This window comes from Trematomus bernacchii, unplaced genomic scaffold (assembly GCF_902827165.1).
Source record: "Trematomus bernacchii unplaced genomic scaffold, fTreBer1.1, whole genome shotgun sequence".
NCBI lineage: Eukaryota > Metazoa > Chordata > Actinopteri > Perciformes > Nototheniidae > Trematomus > Trematomus bernacchii.
In genome coordinates this window covers 14,757,490-14,783,544 of record NW_022987720.1, presented here as the reverse complement: position 1 = coordinate 14,783,544, position 26,055 = coordinate 14,757,490, and the positions used below count along the sequence as shown (strand labels likewise).

General features: G+C 40.6%; 3 protein-coding genes across 4 annotated transcripts; 1 reads left to right on the top strand and 2 right to left on the bottom strand.

Annotated features, from left to right (window-relative positions):
* Positions 1–22: 22 nt before the first annotated feature.
* On the bottom strand, positions 23–3,481 carry tmub2 (transmembrane and ubiquitin-like domain containing 2). 2 transcript variants are annotated; one of them, XM_034142766.1, is made up of 3 exons: positions 3,334–3,481; positions 1,665–2,286; positions 23–1,196 (listed from the first exon to the last, which is right to left on the bottom strand). In XM_034142766.1, the coding sequence occupies exons 2-3, from the start codon at positions 2,282–2,284 to the stop codon at positions 809–811; spliced, it is 1,008 nt and encodes a 335-aa protein (XP_033998657.1). In that variant the 5' UTR covers positions 2,285–2,286; positions 3,334–3,481; the 3' UTR covers positions 23–808. The 2 variants fall into 2 exon arrangements, with proteins under 2 accessions (XP_033998657.1, XP_033998656.1); XM_034142765.1 differs by having other exon boundaries at positions 1,665–2,291; positions 3,334–3,476.
* Positions 3,482–4,326: 845 nt separating this feature from the next.
* asb16 (ankyrin repeat and SOCS box containing 16) lies at positions 4,327–8,309 on the bottom strand. The gene is made up of 6 exons (XM_034143796.1): positions 7,812–8,309; positions 7,040–7,310; positions 5,926–6,334; positions 5,729–5,812; positions 4,632–4,742; positions 4,327–4,544 (listed from the first exon to the last, which is right to left on the bottom strand). The coding sequence occupies exons 1-6, from the start codon at positions 8,146–8,148 to the stop codon at positions 4,359–4,361; spliced, it is 1,398 nt and encodes a 465-aa protein (XP_033999687.1). The 5' UTR covers positions 8,149–8,309; the 3' UTR covers positions 4,327–4,358.
* Positions 8,310–12,125: 3,816 nt separating this feature from the next.
* Positions 12,126–22,719, top strand: hrob (homologous recombination factor with OB-fold). The gene is made up of 10 exons (XM_034144239.1): positions 12,126–12,352; positions 12,537–12,587; positions 13,269–14,222; positions 14,655–14,738; positions 15,161–15,295; positions 17,372–17,480; positions 19,094–19,179; positions 19,612–19,734; positions 19,839–20,052; positions 21,249–22,719. The coding sequence occupies exons 1-10, from the start codon at positions 12,350–12,352 to the stop codon at positions 21,302–21,304; spliced, it is 1,815 nt and encodes a 604-aa protein (XP_034000130.1). The 5' UTR covers positions 12,126–12,349; the 3' UTR covers positions 21,305–22,719.
* Positions 22,720–26,055: the final 3,336 nt, after the last annotated feature.

Here is a 26,055-nt window from a genome sequence, read left to right as displayed (position 1 = left end):
CTACAAACAAATACTGAGACACGTTTGGTTTGAAATGCTTTAATTTGAGACATCACTGAAGCCAGAGCAGTCCAGCATAATCAGGAGGGTTCCTCCAAATCTTTAAGTGCCAGATGCATGTTCATCTGATTCATTCTATCATTTTATTTACAGAAAATACACAATATATTTACAATATCATCTCAAAAAGTGTCTATTTCCATGTCTAGTGATTATTTAAATTAGCCTATTTCTAAAGCAACAGTTTTTCAGCCAAAAAAAGATTTTACATTTTCCGCCCGTCCATATTTGCAGTTCAAATAACACAATATATTGGTAGTAAAACTGGCACACACAGCACAACAGTGAGTGGTTTCAAAGAGTATTAGAGTCTTGCATCTATTAGTATAATTATACTATTTTTTTTTTTTACACAGAAACAGTGGACAAACAAAGACGGACAAAATAGCATCTTGAATCTTTAGCAACAATAAAAGAGTGGACAAGATAAAGCCAAGAGTGTTTTCAACATGGTGTGCACCACTAAGTCATGTTTGGAGAGGAGTTCTTCACTCACTGCAGATTATTATTTACTCCACATATACTGTACAATCACTCATCTGCTGTTTCATCTTGGTACATGCACAAACAGGCTCACCTAGCCACCCACACACTATCATTCACTCACTGCAGGGATCCAATCAGCTGTTGGATCTGCACTGAGCCCGTTTGGATTAGTCTGTCTCTCCAGGTGCCGCCCCCTGCTATAGTTATTTGTATTCTACTCACAACATTCAGCTGTAAGTGTGTGTGCTTTCTCCCGGTCTGTTCAGCGGCTGTGCATCCCAAATATCAGAAAGCTGAAGAACACAGTGACTCCCACGAGGGAGATGGTCGCGGGCGCCGTGAAGAACTGCCTGTAGTTGATGCGGAAGTACCACACCACGGCCAGTATCACCACGAACACGGGCACTACCAGGCTGCTGGTGCTTATGGCTACTCCAGCAGCCCTGAATCCCCCCGAGACCCCGGACCCAGCTCCCGCCCCAGGCTGAGCCCCTTCCTCTGGAGGGTCCTCGTGCATGGCCTGGGAGATGTGGCAGTGGATCACACTGTTCTGTGAGATGTTTAGGGAAAACAGGGTCTTCTTGGGATCCTGCAGCAGCTGGCCTTGGTAGATAAGTTTGATTTGATGCTCTCGACCTGAGAAGTATTTGCTGGAGCAGAAATGAGACGAGAACACATATTAATGGACAAGTACAGCATTTTTGGACATTCACTTCTTAGCTTGGTTGCAGAGTTGATGGGAAAACAATAACATTCCCTTCTGAAGCTCAATATACTAGAAGGGGAACTATATTTATTTGTAATCATGTACAAATTCCTGATAGCAAAGTTAGAACTTGCACTATTTTTGCCGGCTCTGTCGTTCAATGCTCTAAAGCCTCACATAGGAAAGTTCTCCGAAGAGACAAGCCAAAACACTGTCTACATGTAAACATTGAAAACAACATTTCTAAAAATACTGAGTTTTACACTGTATTCACGGACCAAAAACGGGTAGAAATGTCTATGTTTTCCTTGCCTATCCCTCTGCAAGAAAGCAAAGCATTTCCTAAACTGTAATCTATTCCTATGGCAGTTTTTACTTGAAGTCTGCAGGTGGATGTTTGGGGTTGTTTTACCTTTTCAGCACTCCCACTGTATCCTGCGGTTCGACAACAGCTAACTCTTCTGTGTCGTTTAAAAACTTTAGACGGACAGAGATGGAGGTGATGGAGGTGGCCGTGGTGGGGGAGGGGGAGACGGTGCTGGACAACACCTGAATATGGTCTGTAATCTTTTTAATTTCCTCCTGCCCCTCATTATCATCCTCATCCTCATCATCGTCATCATCCTCGTCATCTGAAGTGTGCAGTCTTCCAGCCTGGGGTTGCTTGCTCTGTATGTCCAGCAGGAGATCAGACCTCACCCCCTCAGCTCCCTCCCCCGTCCCCTCCCCCTCTCCTCTCTCGGTCCCCGACTCCCCGTCGTCCGGCTTGTTCTCCTGAGAAGCCGGGGGAGTCTGCTGCTCTGGGGTGTCTGTGCTGGGAGACCCTCCGCTGTAGCTCTCGTGGCCCCCCAGTCCGATCAGGGAGGCGTGAGCCCCCACGGTGAGGATGGTGCCCAGGATGTGGTCGCCCCGGTCGGCCACGTGAGTCGAGAGCCAAGCGAAGACGAGGGCCAGGACCAGGAGCAACACCCCGCCTGCCACCGTCACCTCAGTCTCCATCCCATCCAGCATGGTCAGTGCACACACTGCCATCTCTGTCCTCCAAACAGACACAACACACGTTTAGTTATACACCGCCAAATCAAAGTGTGCCACAATTTAGCAAGCCTTACCCAGCATGCAACATTTTCACATATTATGGGAACATTCTAACAAACTAAATGTTACATTCATGGAAATATATTCTGGTTTTATGTATAATTTATAGTTTTTTACCAATATAATAATTCACACGATATTATCAAGTTATTTCAATAACAACGTTAAACATATTCTGTTTTTCTGCATGGAAAGTTAGTTAAATTATTAATCGATTGATAAAAGTTGGCTATTTTTCTGTTGGGTTGCATCTATTTGCCCGAAATAAAGAACATTTCATCCAAACGTCAGAACATGGCCTTTTATGATGACAGTAGAAAACTTTACTTCCGGTTTCTGTTTTTAAAAGGATAAGCAATAATTGATCAATAAAAAAGCAATACGTCATGACCTTTCAGCAATAATAAAGCTAGATTCTGATTAACTGAACGAAGTCACATCGATTATTTACACAAGACACCGATAAACTGGGTTTCATGTAAACACATTGTATCGCAGCATTTTTGAACTGATTAACTACACAATCATGCTTTGTTTGCAAGGACATTCATAATCTTTAACGAATAATTACTATTTGTAAAAGTCACAAGAGTTTTTTAATGTGTGAAAGTTACATAAAGCTCCGCAGCAGCGAACCATCGGGGCTGGTCAACAGCTGTTTGAAGCCGTGAAGCTAAGTCCTAACACCCAGCTGTTTAAAGAGGTGTCAACAGGGATTTCTGTATGCCACGTTAGTCAATACACTCAATATTCAGGAAACCCAAATGTGCTGTAATGAAACATGTGCTACTAACTTGTTATGTTGTAGTTTATGTTGCTAGTTAATGAGCTAAGTTAGCTTGCAAGCTAGCCTACCTTGCTAGCTAAAAAAAAAACGACCTTCGGCTGTTTGCGACCTCGCTGCTCGCTTTTGTTTTAGTCGCAACAACTGAACACAGAGCTCGTGCGAACGTCTGTGTTTTATTGGTTTTAAACAATCTTACCTGCCAGCTGTTTATGTGTATTCAAAGCATGTTTAAAGACGAGGCTCAATGCTAGCAGTTAGCAGCTGCTCCTTAAAAAACACATAACAAACAGAGAGACGGCGTGACGTCATCGCGGGCAGTTGGGTGCGCTTGTTTTGGAGACGGGTCACGCTTGTTGCTCCACCTGCTCATACAATAACAACTATAGATATCAAATATTGTGGCATTTACCTTGCTGGTGATTTGGGGACCTATAAAAAGCGGTGTAATGTAACTAAATACATTTGTTAAAGTACTGTAGTTAGGTAAACTATTGAAAAACTTGCTTTCTTGCCAATTAGTTTTAAAACATTTGATTTCTAAATCAATATAAGCATTGAGATAGGCCTACATAATTGACAATACATTACTGTTGCTAATTTGCATTATTTGATAAATAATTTATATTTAATCAATTACAATGGGTCATACTGTATGTTATAAAATGACCACATTTTGTTTTTAAAATGTTAATCTAGTAAACTATGTTACAAGTTCAGTTGCTATTAAATACAATGAATGTAGTGCAGCAAGTACAATATTTCCTTTGGAATTGGAGTGATGTAGAAGTATAAAGTAGCATTTATCTATTTGAATACTGATCTACTTGTGTATCCAGTTTAAATATAAAATGCTAAAAATAACAAAAGCATGTTATTGCTAATGTTTTGAGTAGTAGTAGTTTTATTGGTAGTAGTGGTGAATAATTCCCATATGATATTTAATTTAATTTAAAAGCTATGCATGTAAGCTTATTTTTGATTGCACATCACATCGAAACAGTAATTTAATTTCACAAGTTTTGTGCAAGCAATTTATTGCCGAAATTGTTGTTAAAACAATAGTAACAACCAATATACACAATATAAATATATAAAAAGTAAATACTCAAACAGGAGGTCAAATTATACTTTTTTTCCTTACACAAACTCAACCTGAAAAGTATTTCAATTTGACAAAAAGAAGCAGGTTATTGTTATTTCAAATAAAAGTATAGGATGAAGTCACTGGAGCGTCCCGTCGTTACTCAGCAGCAGATAGTTCTTCACAGAGCTGGGAATGTGCAGTTCACTGACCGCTGGGAAACACCGGGCTCCGAGGCGCAGGCGTAAAGTCCACCGACAGAGATGCTGCAGAGAGCGAGGCTGGCCGGTCCGCTGACGCACCAAGTCCAAGAAAGATTTGTGCTCCTGAGGCAGCAAAAAGACAGACAAAAACACTTTAGATCACAGGATGATAAACACAAGGAGGAAGAGGAGATTAAACGGTTTATTTACCTCATATATCTCCGTGGACAGAGAGTCCATCCACTCACAGCGAGGGATCAATGTGTACGAGTTCAGCATCACCTCTAGAGTGGCAGGAGAGAGGACACACTGCTTCAACATCTGGAGAGGGGAGAAAAATCTATTATTTAAGGAACTTCAAAACACTATTTAGTAGGGCTGCAAGTACTGATGATTTCCTCATCAAATAATCTGCCAATTCATTTCGAGTTTATTCATTTGGTATATAATGGCTAGGAAAACTTTGAACAGAAATGTCCATCCAAGTTTCTCAAGGTCTGCTTGCTATCTTGCTTCATCCACTATTTTGACATACGTTTCATACTTAAACGTTTCTTACTGGAAGTATTATATTTGATATATCTCCTTTATGGAATCCTTTGATTGATAGATTTCTGGTGCTACATTTTTTTGGAGTTAATTAAAGGGGACCTATCATGCAAAATGCACTTTTGTACGTCTTTTATACATGAATATGTGTCCCCAGTGTTCCAGGGAACTCACCAAGTGTCAGAAAACACAACCCTCTCTATTTTCCTCCATACCCAAATCTCTAAAAAAGGGGCTGCAACGGATCTGATAAAAACTGATCCAGATTTGAACACTGTCCTGACGTCAGGACGGTGGCGCTGCGGCTATTGGGCCAACTCCACCAATCAGGAGGAGACAGCCACGGCCATTGCCGTTCGAAAGCGCTGGAGACGCTGTAGTACATATGCCAGGCCAGTAGATGGTGCTGTTCTCACTGAATCTGCCCTTGCAAACACAGAGCTAAAAAATGTCAAATTGAGCAAAATGAGGCATGGCTAAAATGCATGATCTGTTTGGTATTTTGTAAAATATAAATATGCCTTATATAGGTATGGTCCTATACTATATTATTCAAATAAAGCATGATAGGTCCACTTTAAATGAAGATTATGAAGATATTTCCATTCTGAAAATGTGACTTGACATTGTTCAACCTTCCCCTGCGATTCCCTTTTTGAAGCTTTCTTGGTAATAACATCACATAATGATATATAATAGCATATCTATGCTTTAATATAATATAATATAATTTTTTCATGTATCAGTGTGTTTGTAACCTTTGGTGAGACAGGCTGAGCTCCATGGTTCAGAAGTGACCGTGCTATTGCTTCTGGTTGGTGGCTGGGGTAATCTTCAACCGCCTTAAAGAACAAGCAGAAAATAGTTAATCCCACTACCCAAGCTTTCAAAAAAAAAAAAAGGATATCTGATCAATCATTTTCTAAACGTCCTTCCCTCCAGCCCTCTGAGCTACCTGCAGCAGGCAGTCCATCGGTGTGTATCCTGCACAGTTGGCAACATCTGGCCGGGCTCCATGCAGCAGGAGGACGTCCACAATCCGGGGGGTGCAGTTGGTGCAGGCGTTGTGCAGGGGGGTGTGCTGCTTCCTGCCTGCAGTTCTGGGATCAGCTCCTGCAGCCAGTAGCTTTTGGACCACTCGTAGATAGCGCCCGGCCTCAGAGGGTCTCTCGGCCCCGGAGCAGGCAGCGTTCAGAGGGGTCTCCCCCTCCTGATTTGTGGCCAACACATCTGCTCCGGTGCTGAGCAGCAGCTCCACGTGCAGCTCCAGGCCTCGCCGGGCGGCCAGGTGCAGGGGCGTGATCCTCGCCCCCCCCAGCCTCACACTGACCTCTGCTCCTCCCTCTATCAGCAGCTCAGCACACCTGGAACAAAAGGCACATCTAGAAAAACATGCAGTCTCCATCTGACATGAGTTAAGGTTTTCTTAGAAGCAGGAATATGGAAGATCTTTTGGTTGAGCCAAATTCTTTCAGTCTCAGAGAAGAATGTACAAATGTGTCTTATTACCAGAACATTTAGGAATCAAAATCTGAATATACTCGTCCCACAGAACGGAAATGTACATTGTTACAACATAAGTGAAGACGAAAAGATAAAACACTATTAGAGGGGCTTTTGTTTTTAATACTATAGTTGAAGAGAGAAAATTAACAAGAAACTCAACTAAAGTTAACTAAGTGGTGGGTATGGCCTTCCGCAACTCCAAAGACATTCAGCTTAATATATATAAAACTAATAAGTAGGACCTCTCCATAATTGAGAGGCTGACAACATCACTTTAGAATCCTGTTAGAATCGGAGGATGTGACAAAAATAAAGTCACATGCACACAGCACAGCACACACAGTGAAATGTGACCTCTGCATTTAACCCATCCTAGTACTTAGAGCAGTGGGCAGCTACTGTACAGCGCCCGGTGAATCCACTTTTGATGATTCATCCATTATCAATCATTGCAGATAGGGTAATTGATGAGTGCACTAAGTGTTGCAGCTCTAAAAGTGAGCCTAAAGTACATCATTGATATGAATGAAGAACCAATGGTGAGTTGTGAGCTCCTCTCTCACCTCAGTGACTGTGCGGAGGTGCAGCTCAGGTGGAGAGGAGCGCTGCCGTCTGCTGCCAGCACTTCAGGGTCAGCTCCATGAGAGAGCAGCAGCTGGACGCACAGATCATGGCCGCCCACACAGGCGTCATGGAGGGCCGTGCTCCCCCCAGGGTCAGCGTTCACCTCGGCCCCGCGGAACAGCAGCTCCTCCACACAGCCCGAGTGTCCTCTGCTGGCAGCCAGGCGCAACGCTGAGGTCTGCTTCACCTTGGAGCTCAGCGTCCACATGCCTGACGCAGGGACAGTGTGTGTTAAGTCAAGGGTTGTGTTAGGTTGTGTTTTAAGTTTAGTTTTTGTGGTCGTTTTCTCTCTATTTGTAGTTGCTTTGTGGTCCTCATGTGTGTCTTTGTAGACCTTCTGATCTTTTGTAGTCATTTGAAGTTCCTTTGAAAAGTCATTTGTTGTGTCTTGTGTCACCTTGGTTCTCTTTGTGGTCATTATGGTGTCTTTGTAGTCATTTTGAGTACTTCATTTTTTTTGTTTTTGCATCTATTTGTAGTTGTTTTGGTGTCTGTGCAGCTGCTTTAAGCTTCTTTGTAGACATTTGTGTCTCTTTGTTTTGTCTCTTTTTATAGTCGTTTTGAGTCCCTTCAATGACATTTTTAATTTCTTTGTGGTCATTGTCAGTCCCTTCTTGGGCTGTATACGTGTTCCTTTGAGTGACATTTTGTGGGTAAAGGCCTACATCCTAACCCCTCCATGACGATAAGAAAAAGGTCTTAAATTCCTACCCATCTCTGGAGCCCACACCATGTCTTCATGCACCGTCTCCATCAGGGCGTTGACCATGGCAGCGTCCTTCAGCACCGCATACACTCCTTTCATGTCCCCACACATGAAGGTGTTGTGGACGGCCGTGTCTCTGCACCGGACCGGGGCACGAGGGGCCCGGACCTCCTGCAGTCGCCCCTGCCTGGGAGAAAGCCTGGGGGCCCTGGGTAGCGGGGCCCTGGTCATGGCTCTCCTATTGGCCAACGCTCGCCGAGCATCCTCCCACTCCTGAAGCTCCTGCTCCAGCCTCAGGGAGCGCAGCGAGGTAGAAGTGAACGGAAAGGAGTCCTTTGACATGGCACCTGAAATTCAACCTACAAGAAACGGTAAAAAGAAGACGAGATACTAATCTAACTTTATGTTTCCTCTCCAAAAATAGACTTGTTCTTTAAAAAAAAAAATCTACTGCCACAAACTATTGCAAAGTAGCACAACAGAAAATGTAATAAAAACAAACCTTCTCCAGTGATGAGTGGGACAATGTAGAATACTAAATAAACTCTGCATGTTAAGTGTGTTTCGTTTCTTTTTTGGGTGAATTCATACTGTCAACCTTGTTATTTGAATTACTGAAAGGATCTTATACAATTAGTTTTGTCCTTAGTTATCTTGATTTCTTTAAAATAAATGTTTGGGAGGTTGTATTGTCATTTTATGATACCAATAGTATCATCAGGTATGTGTATATTTTTGCCTTTATTGAATTCAAAGTAGATCTTATGCTTTTACCTTGTAAGTCCACACATCATACTGTTCAGAGAAAATGTCTGCCTCTACTCACCTTCACTGGAGCTGCAGTGAGTCACTGTGGTCCAAGCAAAGGTCAGGTCAAAACTTTCATTATTTAAATCAGTCTTGTGTACCTTTCATGTCAAATATTACAACTCGAAATGACTTTTGCTTAACGGTATCAGTCGCAAGATTGTTGCTCAAACACAACTTCAGCACTAGTTATTATTAGATCAGAATGAAAACTGATACATGTATTAACATAAATGGCCACCAGATGGCAGTATTGATACCCACCAAAACAGTCATCTGATCAAAGAACCAAGAAACGTCAAGATGTATCAAACTTGTCACCATTTCACAGTTTTAAACGTTAACATGAATCTAAAATGTTCCTAGTTTCCTGTTGTTTATGCAAAAGGTTGTCACTAAGCAATGCAATTTAAGTTAGGTTCAAAACCTAGTATAACAATGTTTGGTTTACAACTTTGTCTTGAGCATGTATAATCAGTGTGGAAAAAACACACATGATAAACAGCTTTAACCCGTTAAGCCCTGAGCCTGTTTTTCAGGTTTCAGGCTCGAAAATTCCTCTAACACAAAGACTATATCTTCACTTCTAAAAGGGATAAATTAATAATCTTTTTTCTCAAAGCAAGGTTACATCTGTGAGTTGGATGTAGAAGTGTCAGAATCAATATAGATGTTTTTATTTTAAAATAAATTCATATGGAACATAGTAAAAACATGTAAATTCTATCTCCGCCTAAAAAAAACCCCATTACTTATAGTGAAAACCACCCTTGAATGATGGGTTAGTAGACTAAAAGCTTTAGGAATCCAAACTATAACATATAAGTACCCTGTATCAAGATTGATGCAAAACAAATGAAATTTGACCTTTTTAGAGAGGTTTAGAAAAATAAAGTCCAGGCGGACTCACCTCTGGGTAATTTGGGAACCATCAGTTCCATTTGACCTTTTTCACTGTACAAATCATTGTATTACCACTATAGGTATTCATTCCATCCAAATACAACTGTTGTAAAAAAAAAAAACATACAAAATGAAGTTTGACTCCAATTGGAGCAGATTTATTTAAAACTTTACAATGTTACAACAGGCATGCCACTCCTCGTAACAATTCTTTTTGGAAGTGAAGCACAGAGGGACCTCACACTTCCTGCAGTACACAGCTGTCTTCACCTTCTTTTTGCCAGCATCATGGCAGTTCCTGCAGTTCTTCCTGATACGGACATCTTTCCCATAAAACTTGGGCCCGCATGTGAGTGGTGGTGGGGGTGGGGGTGGAGGTGTTCCAAATTCCAACATTTCAGAAGCAAGCTGCTCCCTGAAAGTCTTCTGTGTGTGTGGCTTTGTCCTGCTGGGGTCACTCGTCATCTTGTGCAGCTCCTTGTGGAGAATGAAGCTGTTCACCACGGCAATGTCCACAAAATGGTAAAAAAAAGTCTTGTACCATTTCATCGTTTTGTGGAGAACGCTGCGTTTTACACATTCATCTGATGCTTTTCCTTTTCCTGGCTGAGGAGCGGGAGCCCCACCTCGGCCACGCTTCCTTTGGTTTACAGATGCATCTGACGCTGCAGAAAGCTGGTAGAAACCAGACGATGGTAGCTTTGGAAGAGAGTGCTTTTTGGGTGCAGGCTGAGTGGCCAATACTGGTGCAGATCTCTTTCTAGAAGTTGAGGAATGTGAGGGTGAGGCAGGTGTGGGCTGGGTGAAAGTAGGCAATGGTGAAGCCATTTCATCCTCATCTCCATCACTATGAAAACAAATGTGGAAAAACAAAGAGATTAGATTAATTCCTGTAATTCCTGTTTCCTTGGCAGTAAACATGTCATTTTGAGTGTGTGAATGCAATACATTTAGTGACTAGATGAACACTGGCCTATACTTTTAGTAAATGTAACAGACAAGAAACACTATTTGGTATTTTTGTAAATAATCCCTCTAACTCCTGCCAAACATGCCATTTTGAGTGTGTGAATGCAATACATTAACTATAGATGAACACTGGCCTATACTTTTAGTAAATGTAACAGACAAGAAACACTATTTTTGTAAATAATCCCTCTTCCTGCCAAACATGCCATTTTGAGCGTACATTACATTTAGCAGACGCTTTTATTTACTATATGAATAATCGTACACCAAATAAATAAGTAATAGATAAAAACAGAGAGATTACATACCTTTCCCGTGGTGGAATTTCATCATCAGAGTCACAACGCTCCGGGTTCCGTTCTGGCTGCAGGGGATCCTTGTCGTCTGACTCAGAATCAACAGGTAACATGTCTGCATCGCTGTCAACATTAGTCAACATTTCTATTGCCTGTAAAGTAGTAAGCATCTCTTTCCTGCAAGCCATTATTTGACAAAAGTCAAAAGTATAGAAAAAGTCCTAAACGCCAATCTTGTAATCTGCTCCGTTATCTGCTGTCCGCTCTGTGCGCTCTGGCGCTCTGCTGCAATTCCTGTTGTTTACGTAGTAAACACGGCGTCGAGTCTGCTGTGTAATGGGTGTGCCGCTGGCATTCACAATTTATACTTTACGCAGGACCATATCTATGGAACCCATTGGTCGATTTGAGTGATTTACACCTTTTTCTTAACCATTAGATCCAATAGAATCCGATGGGCAGTTCCCAAATCCACGTAAACATTACCATTGCGGACGTAATAGAGAAGCAAACGAAGCATATCTGAAAGTACAAGCCTTGACTGCAAAACTTTATACCCAGTTTATTGCCATAAATATGATGATGGATTATCAGTAAAAAATTCTACGTGACACAGACACATTGGATTAACCTTGAGAGGCGTTTTTATTCCGTTGAACACAACTTTTGATCACAAATCAAAAAAGGTAAGATGTAATTATTGTAATATTTTTGAAACCGGATGTTGTTTACTTTCTCTTTTCTGGCTGAAAGCTCCGCAAATTCGGGGTCGTACAGTGATGACACTACATGTATGGAATATGTGGAGTCTCAGCTTTAATCGGATATCTTGTTTGTGCAGTTACGATAAGTAATAAGGGCATTTTGAGAGTGAGTGTTGTGCAAAACTCCGTTAGCATTAGTTAGCATTTTTTCGCAAAATGCTAATTCAAAGGCTTGGTATTACTCTTGTGTTTCTTTGAGCTAAAAATGGTTCATATCTTCAGTTAGCTGAGATTCTTACCGTTAATCTGGTGCTACCATAGACTGTATGGGTGCTACACATTAATAGTTTCATAAATGTTAAGAAGCCCTGAGACATTGTCTCAAAAAAAGAAAGTGGGAGGGGTCCAATGGGGGGATCGCCGTGTTTAAGAGGTTAATCAGATTAAAGTCATAATAAGGATATATCCTTGTAATATTATCCATAATGTTAAACAATATAGAAGTTAGAGTTATTATATAATATATTAGACTATTTATTTTCAGAAAGTTTCTCATATTTTAAGATTCTAAGTAACTACTTTGAGAACGTCAAGTAGGAAAGTTGGAGTGAATCATCTTGCTCTGGTGCAATACTCTTTGTAAAAACACACCTACGTCATTACGTCGTGTTTGAACGTGGCGGCGCGATCCCTAGCAGCAGCTCACCTAAAGTTGATTAGCAGCGTTTTCTTGTAATATTAAAGAATGCGAACAAAACGACATTTTACATTACAATGCAGGTAGTAAATGGCATCCAATCTCTCAGTGAGTTTGGTATACAGACCGATCAAATACGGCTTTAATCGCAATATCTCAGGACTGCGATGGTAAGTGAGCTAAAAAGCAAACTCAAAACAATCTGTGCTAACTAAGCTAACACATGCTAACGTTTAATGCAAAATAGTTTATGACATTTCTTTTTTTTGTTTAATAGACAATCTTTAGCATCTGGTGATTTAAACCTGCATTTGCTGTGAATACATGTTATCAGTGTTTTGTTTCCTGTTACAGACCTGCAAATTAAGTGGCCTGTTCAACATTGGTGAGGACTTTGATGATGAGGTGAGTCCCAGCAACAACACACCTGATGGTACTTAACTGTCAGTGAAACGGTCAGATCATTTACCCCAGTCAAATAAATCCTTGAAGATGTCACTTAGTACAGTAAAAAGCATGTAATAATAATCAAGAAACTATTACTAAAGTACAAGTACTAAATTACTTAGGATGCTGGAATCATAACATTGAAAATATGTCGATCCACTCATTTATTAATACAGGAGTCATTTTAGATATACTTCAATGCAATCACATGGTTGGGTAATTTAAATGATTTCAAACCATTTTATGTTTATGTTTTTTATTTGTTAAGTAACCAATATTGACTGTAGTGCTGTAAAAGTACAAAAGTACAAAAAACAATGTTGACTGTAGTAGTGCTGTACAAAGTACAAAATTCCTGAGGCGATTTACTTTTTATTTAATTTCCTAATAAATGAATGTACAGCTGTAAGAATGAATGTAAGTCTTAATTGCACAAATGAAATGTATGTAAAAATAAGTAGGCTACGAGGGTAACAAATTAAAAAGAGAACAAGTACAGTATTTGAGTAACTATACTTAATAACAATCCACCACTGAGCATGGGCTGCTCCATTTCTGTGACATAATGATCTTCCTTCTGTTGCTGCTTTCTCACACTGTTAATATTAATGTGTGTGTGTGTGTGTGTGTGTGTCCTAGGACCTGCTCGGGACCGACTGGGCTGTCCGCTCAGCGCCTGGATCAGCTGATGTGGCAGCTGCTGTGTCCTCCTGCTCGCTGCGGGCATCCTCTGTTTCTCACAGAGAGCCGGAGAAAAACTGCGTTCAGCAAACTACAGAGAGATCAGCTGCTCTGTGTAACAGCTCGGCATCGAGGAGCAGCACACACACCGCTGCAGCACAAACTGTTGCTCAGGGTTTGAGGCGGCCCTCTTCCTCCTCCTTTTCCTCTGCTCAGACTCATCCTCACACACTGGATAAATCTCAGCCTGCTTTGACACACCAACAGAGTCCTGCCAACACGGCGGGACCGGATGATTTTGATGATTGGGATGTTGACCTGGCAGACCTGGATGAGTGTGACCAGCAGATGGTGCAGTCTGCTGCTCCAGCCCAACCTGCACCTGCGTTTAATCCTGCAACTTCAGCAAAAACACTGCGACCCCCGACAAGCAGCGGACCTAATCGGACCCAGAGAGACTTGAACGCTGCTCCCCAGGCCCCTGGCTCTTCTAGTAGTTACCTACCTACTCGGATCTGCTCCACTCATGTTCTCAGAACTGCAAACCCCCGCCCCTCTCCCCTGTCAGTGCCTCCTCAGAGTCCAAGTGTTTTCTCTGGCCTTACTGTGTCTTCCCCTGCCCCCAGCCCTATTTCCAGGACACTCAACAGGCCCCAGAGACCGTGGGCAACACCAGGACCCTCCCCTCAGGGCCGTGCAATCTTTGAGTCATTCTCCCCAGTGCCCTCTTCCTGTTCCTCACTGAACTCCTCCACCCTCAGCCCTCATCCCCTTCACACACCGGTCCTCACCAACCGCCTGGTGCAGCTGGTCTCAGCCTCCAATAAGCTTCCTCAGAGGAGACCCCGCTCCGATGCCCACCGGCCCAGGACCCGCCGCTTCCCGGGGCCCGCAGGGTTCCTGCCAGAGCAGGTTAGTGTCATCCTGCAGCAGGCCTGTCAGGATAGTTACGTTATAGACACATCGCAGGATTTAAAGACAGGACAATATTATCATCAATGTTATATAATAGTTTTAAAATTACAATAATAAAATGTAAATCGATTTGAAATGAGTATTAAAGTAATTTTTCTCGACAGGCTCAATCAAAGCAGTTTACCTCTCCTTGCCATCTGGAGTTCCTGTTTGTGTATGCCTCCTTGCAGTGTGTTGATGTTGACTGAAAATAAAAGCAACCAAGCAGTGAAATCACATTTAATCTCACCGTCATGATCAGAAATGATGCTGCTGCTGCTGCTCAGTGGTTGTCACCAAAGCTCTAATGGATGACTCCTGTCAAGAGCATCTCATTGGTAAGGTGTGTTTCCATCATGGTGCAGCGGAATAATATAATCCTTCTCTCAGCTTCAGGGTCAGAGGCTGGACGACATCGTGGTTTCTGTCCCTCAGACTCCGGCTCACGGCGCTGTGGCCCGGTCACCAAGCCAGGTAATAAAAGCCATGATTGACATAAGCCAAAAAACATATTGGGGTCACTTTCGCCTCAAATTGTAAGAGTTCAGTATAGAAATGGGCAATCAGACCTTGGATGTACTAATGTACTTGGACAATCTGAAATATATTTGTCCAGTTGCCAGACCAAGAAACATGTGTAATAGCAAATGTGAAGGTGCGACCACGTTCACAGAATTAGCAGAAACACAAGCACACATCCACACATTTGTCAAAATTCAGCCTCCTGGAGACAAAGAGAGCGACAGGGTGGAGAGATGTTTGATGACCAGCCATCACCGCCGACACAGTGATCTAAAGAGCTGCTGGTCACAGTTGGAAACATAAACCTGATATTTTGAAGCCACGGTTACTGTGTGTCTCTTGAGTGTTTAAACGGTTTGACCTCTGTTTTAAAGGGCTCCAGCTCACAGACTGAAGAAGACGAGTTCAGCGGTGGTCCCTGGGCTGCGATGAAAGCAGAGATGGGATTGGACGAGAGGAACCCCTCGTGCTTCCTGCACTCCTACAGTGTGGTCATGGTTCTCCGAAAGGTGATTCATTTTCTGTCTTTCTTTTTTTTTGTTCACCACCATAACCAAACATTAACTTCTGAGACCTTGCAAACTGAACTCTTGGTGTTTCCTCGATCAAACCAAAACACAATTGAAGTCTTTAGAATATCAGAATATTCAAGTGTTTCTTTCCCGTTATTATATTGGAACCGTTTTTCATCTAAAATGGCCCTAATACAGCCTCGTAAACTACAAGTGAAAAAAGCCATCCTAAAACTCTTTCAGTCCATTTAAATAATTTGCTATAAGTGCATCTTTATTCAGGTCAAGTCGGTTTTGTTTGATTTATGTTCCATCATAACAGTGTATCGCTGCTGGAGGTCTCTTGGCATAATCAGGACAAATGGAGTAGCTGTACCAGAGGCTTTTGTAATTATAAACAGAACAATCACTCATCAATCACTCTAATGGAGACTGCTGTTATTCTTCTCTCTCCATGTCTCGATCTCTGTGGAGTAACTCGCCAGTATTCAGTAATAACACACTGTTGGTTTCTGTTGTGGTCTTTGAAACAGACTCCAGTCACATGCCCAGAGTCACTGAAGGACTCTGACTAAGCTCCTTCAGGTTAAGCTTTAACATGAACCTCAGCTTGCCCCTGTTTCAATAAATCAATAAACACATAAACAAACATTCCTCCCAGCGTCTGTTGACCGAAGCATCCACAGTAAATCATGTTCAGTAACGTGTAGAGTTTGTTGTTTTCATTTTTGGTGTAAGGCAGTGATCATTTGTCTAAAACGCATCTTAAAACTAAATAGATCATCTGCAGCGGTATGCATTTCTTTTTCTTTCTCAATGGAACCACCAGCTGACCCCATAAATAGAAGTTTTGTACCAATTTGGAAACGTATTTTCTCACATTTGTATAGATACATTTATGTAGTCCCATAAAATACTGAAAACAATATTTGAAGTTAATAGGGGGGTGAAATATATAGTTAAATACAGTGTGAGCAGTGTGCATGAACGAGGTACGAAATATACATTATTTGTGTGTATCTTATCAGTGCAAAATCCCCAAATATTAATTTAATTATATTATAAATGAAGCAAAGAAGCTAATAATCAATGTAGATAAGACATTTCATCCAGCAACTGTTTGAGATTTGTGCTTGAAAAATGACTTTAAAGGAGAGGTGTCATGGCTATTTCCACTGATCCTAATTCCATTGTTGAGGTCTACTAGAATAGATTTATACTGTGCATTTTTCCAAACTCACATTGGTTTCTCATACAGCATCTCTGTAAACTATGTGTATTCACTGAATTTCACTCTCTGCCTTTAACGGCTCGTTGTAGCTCCAATAGCTCCAGCCCCCACCCTCCCTGTGAGCACAGTGTGCTCTGATTGGTCGGGACGTTGTGAATCGCGCTGAGCTCCGTGGAGGTGTTGTTTCCTTGTTAGCGATACACAGCCAAACACAGCCAAATTCATCCTGAGCACACACAAAGTCACAGCCGAAGTAAAAACAATAAGTGTGTCTTGATATTGAGTAAGAAAAAGGTTGATAAACGCTGTGAGAATGGGTCTGCAGAGAGAATGGGTCTGCAGAGAGAATTTCGCCGCGATCCCAACTGTCTGTTATCAGCCTGCAGCCAGGGAGGAGAAATCAGCAGAGCTGCCTGCTCCCTGCACATAGATGTGTGTGTGAGGAAGTCCGTGGATCGGTCAATTTGGACCAATCAGCGGGGGCTTAACGTAACGGCTCCGCCGACGTAACGTAACGGCTCCACGGATTGGTCCATTTCGTTCCGGGTACGGCATTACATCAGGCCGTACCCGGAAGAATCAAATGGACAATGCCGTATCTCCAACGAGGCGTTTTGGGAGGTATTTTCTGTGTTCGAGTTTTACTCGCTACAGGGTGTACTTTGAGGGTTTTGACTCTGCAGACCGTTTACATGCATAAAAACCTTCATAGCACACAAGGGGACGGGTAATAACCGGAAAAGCATGACACCTCTCCTTTAATAAAAAAGGATTTATTTCTGAACACGCTGTTATTTGATTAACCAGCTCATGTGTGTTGATTGATTTCCTCGTCTTTGTAGGCTGCACTGAAACGGCTGGCGAAAAACAAAGTTCCCAATATGGCCGTGCTGCTGAAGAGCATCATCCACACACACGCTGATGCCAAGGTTGTGTTTAAAGACCCGACAGGTAGGACACACACACAATTTTATTTTATTTAGCCTTTATTTATACAGGTGTAAAATCTCATTGAGACACAAGGTCTCATTTTCAAGAGAGACCTGTCAGTGGTAACACTACCACACAAAGTTACAGACAGACAGGACACTAAACACAGAGGCAACACTAAAATTATTACAATGATTCCTACAGAAATAATGACACTGGCTGGTTGTATAAATAAGGGCTATAATCAAAATGTGGACATTGAAATTGTGTTATGATGTTATAAAACAAGACAACAGACGTTCAAAATTCTCTGAAAACCCCAACAGAAGCTTTGACATTATTAAATAATGAGACAGAATCAGAAATCAGAAACAGCTTTATTACCAGGTGGGTTTACACGTACGAGGAATTTCACTTGGTGTTATGGTGCATACATAAAAGTAAAACAAAAAAACACAGATAGAAAACTATTACTTTAATATAAAAAAGAAATATACAAAAATTCAGCCCTGGTAGAAATGAGTATAAGCTTATAACGTCTGTGTGAATGATAAATAACTGACAGTCGTGTGTTAGGTGCTGGTGAAGCCTCTTTGTCATACTTGAATCACACACAGATACATACATCTGTATACAGCATTCATCCTCTGAAGCTGGAAGCCTCCTTCCTCTTCCCTTTGCCTCTTCTCCTTCCCTTCTCGTCTCCCCGTTGAGCCTTCACCCTTTTTCATCTGATCCTCCTCTTAAGCTTAGCCGGTTGCCATGGCCTCCACAGAGCGGCTACACGAGGTGTGCTGATTATTAACACTCAGGAATGGTTGTTGTACTCAACACAGGACTTAAGGGCTTATTAGTGATTCAATTGCAGTAGATTGGCAACAGCAGTGGGTGGGTTTGAAGTGCTTGTGACACCAGGAGGGAGCGTTCTGTCAGTAATGTCCCTCCCACCTGCTGAACGCTCTCTCAAGCAGGCAAATAGCTCCAAAGCTGCTGTCATCCAGTATATCAATCTTTTTTTATATATATATCCCAATACTTTTTGGTGAAGACTCAGAGTGATTCATATTTAATGAAAACGAATGTTTCCGCATCACACTCGGGTTCTACTGCATCAAATTCAGATGTTCAAAAGGTTTAATGTCATATCATAAACACAACTACGGTGTAGTTATGTAAATAATGAAACACTTGGGTCACATGTTCCTAAACAATGCAAATACAAGACATACAAAAACTAAAAGCAAAACAATAGAAATTGTGCAAGCTCAGGCGTTAACTGTTCCTGAGTCAGGTGGTTTTAGTGATGCTGCGGTACCGCCTGTCTGGCAGCAGACAGAACAGTTTGTTGCTAGGGTGATGGGGGTCTTTTATAATCATAATGGTGACCATGGTGAATGAGACCTGTGTTACCTGCAACATACCCTTTTAAAAGCAAGATCTAGAATGAAGTCGGATAAAGGTGTTGAGTTTTTTTAAATAAAGCATATTTGATCATATTTAGTATTGGAGGTCTAACTTGACCATTTACTTTGGAAATATGGGATGTACAGGAAGTCGACATTTTGGAATGCAAGCTTTCAATGTTTTTAAATGATACTTTTTGTTCTCTTTTTGCACAATATTCTCGGCTGCAGGGGAGATTCAGGGAACGGTTCATCGGCGTCTCCTAGAGGACCGAGTGGAGGAGCTGAAGGTGGGAGCTGTACTGCTGCTCAAACAGGTGGGACTCACCGCTTCTGTAACGTTTAAAATTAAGGTAATGATGAGGAACTGGTTAGGAAACAGTCTCAATGTACTGCTGATGCCTTTCATAAGACCTGCATAAGCAAACGAGACCAAAAGTGAGAAGATTGGCTATTTCTTTAAAGTTATTACCTTGGTTGGTTATTGGCTAATGGTTACACAAGCCAAAACATCGTTATGACATCATAAAGGGGCCAAAATCTGATCAGCTCATCTTCAGACAAGCTTTTATAAAAGTGGATCAGGACAAAAAGTGAGCGAATCTTTACTCTGAAACTTTCAGAATCTCTTCACACAGAGGGGACACATGTTTATGTATAAAAGACATGAAAAAGTGGATTTTGCATAATAGGTGACCTTTAAATGTAAAGTGGTTAACAATCTGACTTGTGGCTGCCTCTGTGGACAGGTGGGTGTGTTTTCCCCTTCCCATCGTAACCATTACCTGAACGTGACGCCCAACAATCTGCTGAGGATCTACGGCCCTGATGGAGTCAGTCTGTCCTCCACTCAGCTCCCCCCGCTCCTCCTGGTGAGCACCCCCGACTGTCAGCTGAAAGCAAAAATAGCACAGCCCAACAAATATCAAATCAGAAAAAATCCTTTGAGCTGACAACACATTTTTTTCCTATCCAGGAGCCGATGTCCCCCGCAGGTCCCCCCCCCACCGTCCTCCGGGAGCCCGTGTCTCGGATGCAGCTGGTGTTTGACGAGGACGATGATGAGGGACAAGAAGGGGAAAAATGCTCGGAGAGACGTGAGGATGCGGAAACCCCAAGAGACACTAGAGCCGCCCCCAGCAGAGAGCATGCTGGGAACACGGCAGCACAGGACTCAGGCTGGGATGCAGGTGGGGGCCTCTTATATGTAATAACACTTGTGAGGAGAGAAAGTGATTAATTCTAGTCACATCCTGGGGTTGACAAGTGCAAACTCCAGGAAAATGATGTTTTGATGAGTGAAACTGAAACACCGTCTGGTAACGTTTCGTCACATTAACATTTGACTCGTTGACCTGAACCCAATCTTAACTGCAGCGTGACAAAAGCTTCCGATTGCATTGTTCTTAACCGAAACTGCAGGTAATCAATGTTTTTCAGTTTGATTAATCTGCTTTTTATTTTCATTATTCGAAATGACAATTAGTCTGATCAGCGGCCAACTCTTTTTTTCTTGTAATAATTATAGAAAACATGGAGACCAGCCAAGCTCCTCATGGGAAACTGCATCATGGATCTTAATGTCTTTGCATCATTCAAAGATCTATCCAGAGTAAAATATTCCAGACAGTTACTAATTACTGTTTACTGATACACTCAGTAAATGTTATGAAATTCTGAAAAATGTAGGATGGTTGGTTCAGTAGGATGCATGATTAGCCGTAGACAAAGACAGATGCTCACTCACGTAGATTGCTGGCAGTGCTCAGCCATTGGACGCTGCCTCGCTGCCATTGGGTAGAGCGCGTGAGCTCATAAATGAGAAGCAATACTGTAAAGAGCTTTGAGTAAGATCATGTACATATATTAACTCCAGAGCTTGTCAAAGTCAATATCATTGAACAATTATGAATGTAATTATTCCCAGAATCCACATGTAAACTAACAAAATCCTTCAAAAACATTCTGTTTAATTCTTATTTCTTGCTATTGAGCTTTTCAAAAAGTTTCACTGCAGTGTTTTTCCGCACAAAAAGGGAGGCACGCACCCGACTCGACCAGGTTCTGTTTATTAAAGAAAATTAAATTATTCTTAAAAAGATGAATCACCTCATTGAAATGTAGGGATTTTGTTCACAAACTTTAATATTTTTATGATGATGTCAAAGATGTTCAAAGCTTAATTGGATACCTCAATAGAAGAACCAAATCGAAAAACACCAATATTTGGCGCAACCTTTACTATCAACCAATCCCAGTGTTTCTATCTCTGTACTCTGATGTCCAATAAGGGCAAACATGCCCAAAGAAGTCTTTTTAGTTTCCTACAAGTTGCATTTGATTTGAATGACACATTATTTAATCTTCTTATCTGTCTGTTGTGCAGATGATGACCTAGATGAACTCCTGGGAGACTTACCTGAAGACACCTACAGCCTCTGATAACCCATCAGCAAACCTCCTGCACACACCGTCTCCACCGACTGGAGTCTGTTACATTTTCCAGTTCATAAATATCACAGAGAAAAGTTAATTTGTTGATGCTGTCATTTCTCTGCATCACTAGTGACGGATTTGTTATAAGAAGCAGTCACTCGAAGCCAACACATGCTCATTAATCACTTGCAAAAGCTCCTGAAATCAGCTGTTTGTTTTCAAATTCACGTCTTATATTCTCACAAAGAATAATTCTGAGATTGTCTGCGTTGGTGTATTTTGGCTGATACTCTTTCATTGTTATCTGTTGTTACACTTTAATTAAGTGACCTTGCAATAAAGGAACCTATCTACAAAGCATTGATTTGGTAATCCTGCAAAAAGAGCCCAAAGAGAGGCTTTTCTGTCAGCCTGCGCTCCATTTTCAGTTGGGATTTTCCGAAGCTTGCAGTGGAGTAGATACACTGTGACCCATCTTGTTTGCCATGCGTTTAGAGGTGCATCTCAGCCACATGAGGATTGCTTGATTAAAAAAAGGGTTTACCAGGCCCTGTCTGTAGAGAGCCAGAGCATCAGAGTGGAGTTACACCGTGACTAACAGGCTCTTATGGAGGCTTTCCCAACTCATCATCTACTCTGCTTCACTGTGAAAAAAAATCTGGTTAATCCTCTGCCTCTTTGTTATTTGGTGTATACTGCAGCTGCTGAAACTGCCTGGACTATGTTTAAAAGAGGAAGTGGGAATGATGAAATGAGGTGCATTGTATATCATCCCAAATGCGAGTTAATTGGCTGAAAATAGAACAGTTTACAATATAGTCTGTAAATGCTTTAAGGCTGCAACTACAGATTATTTTAATCAATAAATCCGCCTATTATTTTCACAATTATTCATTAAGTCCATTCAATGTAAAAAAAAAATAGAACATTTCAAATAAGCATAAACAATGACTTTCCTATAATTTTTTTATTTAGAAATAAAGCCAGCAGGGGGTAGCATTTAACACCCACGCTGGCAGCTCCGGTCCTAGTGGACATCATTAGTTAAGTTCATGAGCTTATGAGACAGCTGAGAGACCTGAAGATAAAACTTTTAATTGGAGGGAAACTTGAATTAAATAGGAGAAGGCTCTTTGAAAGTGCGTGTATGTGCGTGCTCGTTCAGACCGGGTTGCTACTTCTGTTATCTACACATCAACCAATTAAGACCTCCTCAAAAGGGGAAGGAGGTCCGATTCAGCTATTCTGCAGCTACTGATCACACTCTGAAATAATTTGCCCTTCAACTTTAACCGTGTCTTGCCAGAGGTAAAACATCAACTGTGCCCTGTCTTGCCAACTCTGGTACTCACACTTCCTAATTATCTGTCTTGTAAGAGTTTATTGTTTTTCATAAGCCATTAAAATAGTCCGAAAGTGTAGTACTCTTTCAGTCTCACCATGCACTGTCTAATAAATGCCTACTAACCCTTTTTAAGGATTTGTAAAAAATGGTTATCTGTGGTTTGGGTTAGATACCCAAGAGGGTAGAGAACTTTCTCATCTCTGATGTAAAGTACTGCTAACTCTCTGAGATTTCGATGAAGCGGCCTGAAATATCAAACGGCCATCTTTTTTAACAATTGCTCAGCCTTGTGGTTGATCCTTCACAGTCGGAGAATAATTGCTAACTTCATGGTAGAAGGCTGGGATCATGCTTTTTACTGAAATGACTGTCATCTATCAGCAGTGATTACATTTCACCTAAGTTGAATGCATTTTAACATTTATTTTAACTTGAAAATACATGAAGTGAACAGCATTCTTGTATTAAATATTCCTTAATTTGGTGTTCTCCAACATGTTTCTCAGAAAAACTTGTGACAATGTGTTATCTTGAATCATTTGGAAATCTAGCATTGCACAGTTTCTCTAATGCATTATTTTCTGTAGAAATAATATAGAATGCATATTTACATTGCATACAGTGTTGTACTTATATACAAATGGGAGACATTAGACCTTAACCCTGAATAAGTTAAGAAACAAAGCCAACACAGATGCCTCCACACAGGGCAGGAGGGGTCATAGAAGCATTCGGTGAGTATAAATATGATGTGAATAATTTGATTTGGCTTTCATAGTGACCAGATCTTGGCCCAATTTAGCATTTTTGGAAGATTTCCTGGCAACATGTCAGACATGATCATCAAAACACAAAATGAGGGAATAAATTAGCAAGAGTTCATCAGACTTGGAGAATCATTCCCAGGACTGTGGCTCTGTTAGTACTTGGTGGGTTTACTAAAACACTCTTTTGGGGTTTCCTTTAATTAGTCAACACCATCTGCTCTTAAGTACATTTGCTTTGACATCTTTGAACTGTATGACTGATTATCTACTGTCACTGTTAATCCAAGTCAAGAAGGCAAATGAATGCCTTTACTCTGCGGCAGAAAGAATAAACTAAGGCTCATATTTCAGAGTGTTGCACTGCACATTTTAACACTAATATCTTGCAAATTAAAAAGAAGAATATAAGGCTAACAATACTTGCCTTAAATAATCCTGTGGATGGAAAATTGGCTGGATGGATTAAAGGCAGACGAGATTGCTAAAGCATAATTCTCAACCCTGGAGACTGTTTAATCCCTGTAAAACTACTCATTACCTCAGTGGAAAAAGAGGAGATTTGCTTAATTAAGTTGTTAAGAAACCAACAAACACTGCAGCTGTCTTTGACCACAACACATTGTGCACACTGTGTGATGGACTGACAGTGTGTGTGGGTGAAGACTTGTAGAGGGGTGAATTATAGAAAAATTAAAATAAAATGCTCTTTTCAGTCATTATATACTTTTAATTGGGGTTTCTGTGTTGGAGCAAATTGCTGAACTTTGTCTGAAAGCGTGAAGTGATGATCAGATACCATAAAATGAACATTGAAAATAGCCTTTTATACTGACAACGTGACAATGTGTCTTGTATGAAGACAGCATCATATATAATATTTAAAAACATTTCATCATTATAAATCCTGGACTAAAATAAACTATTTTGGTGTATTTGTTTATTCTTGGCTTCAACAATGTTTGATATTTTGGGAAAAGTTGTCAACATTTTACAAATGTGTTTGGTCTGTTACACAAAAATCCATTAACTGCCACTGATATGGTCCATTGTTGTGTCCACCAAAATGTATGCCTGTGTTTTTACATCAGACACCGTTGGACAGATACACTATACTTTGACAGTTTACATTTTTTCCTACATATTTTACAACAGGCTGTCATACTATGAGGAAGTAATAAACAAAATATAAAGAAGTCACAGACTAATAATAATAATAATAATAATAATAATAATAATTGTTAAACCATTAACAGTGAAAGAGAAAACATATTAAGATCCTTTTAGTTAAAGCACACTGTAAAAATACTCCAGTAGCTACAAGAGTAGAAGTCCTGCATTCAGAGCCTTATTCTGGTGTGATAAAAGTATGTAAGTATTATAAGCATTAGTGTTTTAATATATGATGTTTTGCATTAATTTAAAGGGGACCTATCATGCAAAATGCACTTTTGTACGTCTTTTATACATGAATATGTGTCCCGGTGTCCCCGGTGTTTCTCATGGAGCATTTTGAAATACAAGGGTATGAAAGCCCTAAACAATATGTGTGTTTTAATTTCAGTAACACTTTATTTTGAGGGTCACTTGTAGATTATCTACAATCTCTCAACAAACTCAGTAGCATGTCAATAGAACATCTGTTAGTTATATTAGGTTAACCATCTACAGATCAGTAGACCATCAGTAACAAGAGCTGTAAGACTCTGGATGGCAATATCTGTTGAGATTATTAATGCATATCAATTGTACACCAATGCCTTAGCCTTTCCCTATGCAATACTTTAGATTACATCTTGTTCTTATTGTTTCAAAGGCATGGCCAAAGGTTTGCCCTTCAGCCAGTGTTCAGAGTGCCACGACAGAGTGCCAGAATGGATATCTCCCAGGAGAAGGTGGTCAACAGCAGACCAACAGCAGATTGAAGAATCCACAGTGTGGAAATTGTGCCCAATAAATGTATTCTGCACTGAAATGCCTCTCGGTCAAATTGCATGTTTATCTTTTGCAGCCTGGTGCATGAACACACTAACAGTTGTTTTTCAGTAATGTAGCACCTCTTCAAAGACACATTTGATTTGATTTATTTCGAACGTGTAATACAATAAAAAAATATATATAATAAATGTATGTCTACATACAATATACATTTACAATTATAAATAGATTATATCATTATTACTACAATATATATATATATTTACGTTGTATGTCAAATTTGATAAGACAAATATAAAAGACTATCTTTTTACATCTGACATACAAAATACATTTGTTATTAAAAAACATATTAACAACAAATTGTTGTTGTAAAAAATAACTAAAATAAACAATAATAAATATAATAATAAATAAGTAAATGTCTACTTTTGCGATTTTCATGCATTTTTAGATGGTTAATAACAAGCATTACAATGTCTACTTTTGCAGTCATCCAAACAAAACATATTAACAACAAATTGTTGTTGTAAAAAATAACTAAAATAAACAATAATAAATAAGTAAATGTCTACTTTTGCGATTTTCATGCATTTTTAGATGGTTAAAAACAAGCATTACAATGTCTACTTTTGCGGTCATCCAATCCGCTAGGTGGCGATGTTGCAAAACAACTAGGGTCGTGGGAGTGCGGTCCTGAGAGTGCAGCC

Bases quoted from the DNA above. Each gene is read 5' to 3' on its own strand.
- tmub2 (XM_034142766.1), bottom strand. From the start codon at position 2,284: ATGGCAGTGTGTGCACTGACCATGCTGGATGGGATGGAGACTGAGGTG. The intron at 1,197-1,664 runs GTAAAACAACCC...TTTCTGCTCCAG, and splicing joins ACAGTGGGAGTGCTGAAAAG to CAAATACTTCTCAGGTCGAG.
- asb16 (XM_034143796.1), bottom strand. From the start codon at position 8,148: ATGTCAAAGGACTCCTTTCCGTTCACTTCTACCTCGCTGCGCTCCCTG. The intron at 7,311-7,811 runs GTAGGAATTTAA...TCCCTGCGTCAG, and splicing joins GGTGTGGGCTCCAGAGATGG to GCATGTGGACGCTGAGCTCC. The intron at 4,743-5,728 runs GTTACAAACACA...TCCCCTCTCCAG, and splicing joins CTCAGCCTGTCTCACCAAAG to ATGTTGAAGCAGTGTGTCCT.
- hrob (XM_034144239.1), top strand. The intron at 12,588-13,268 runs GTGAGTCCCAGC...TGTGTGTCCTAG, and splicing joins GTGAGGACTTTGATGATGAG to GACCTGCTCGGGACCGACTG. The intron at 14,739-15,160 runs GTAATAAAAGCC...TCTGTTTTAAAG, and splicing joins TGGCCCGGTCACCAAGCCAG to GGCTCCAGCTCACAGACTGA.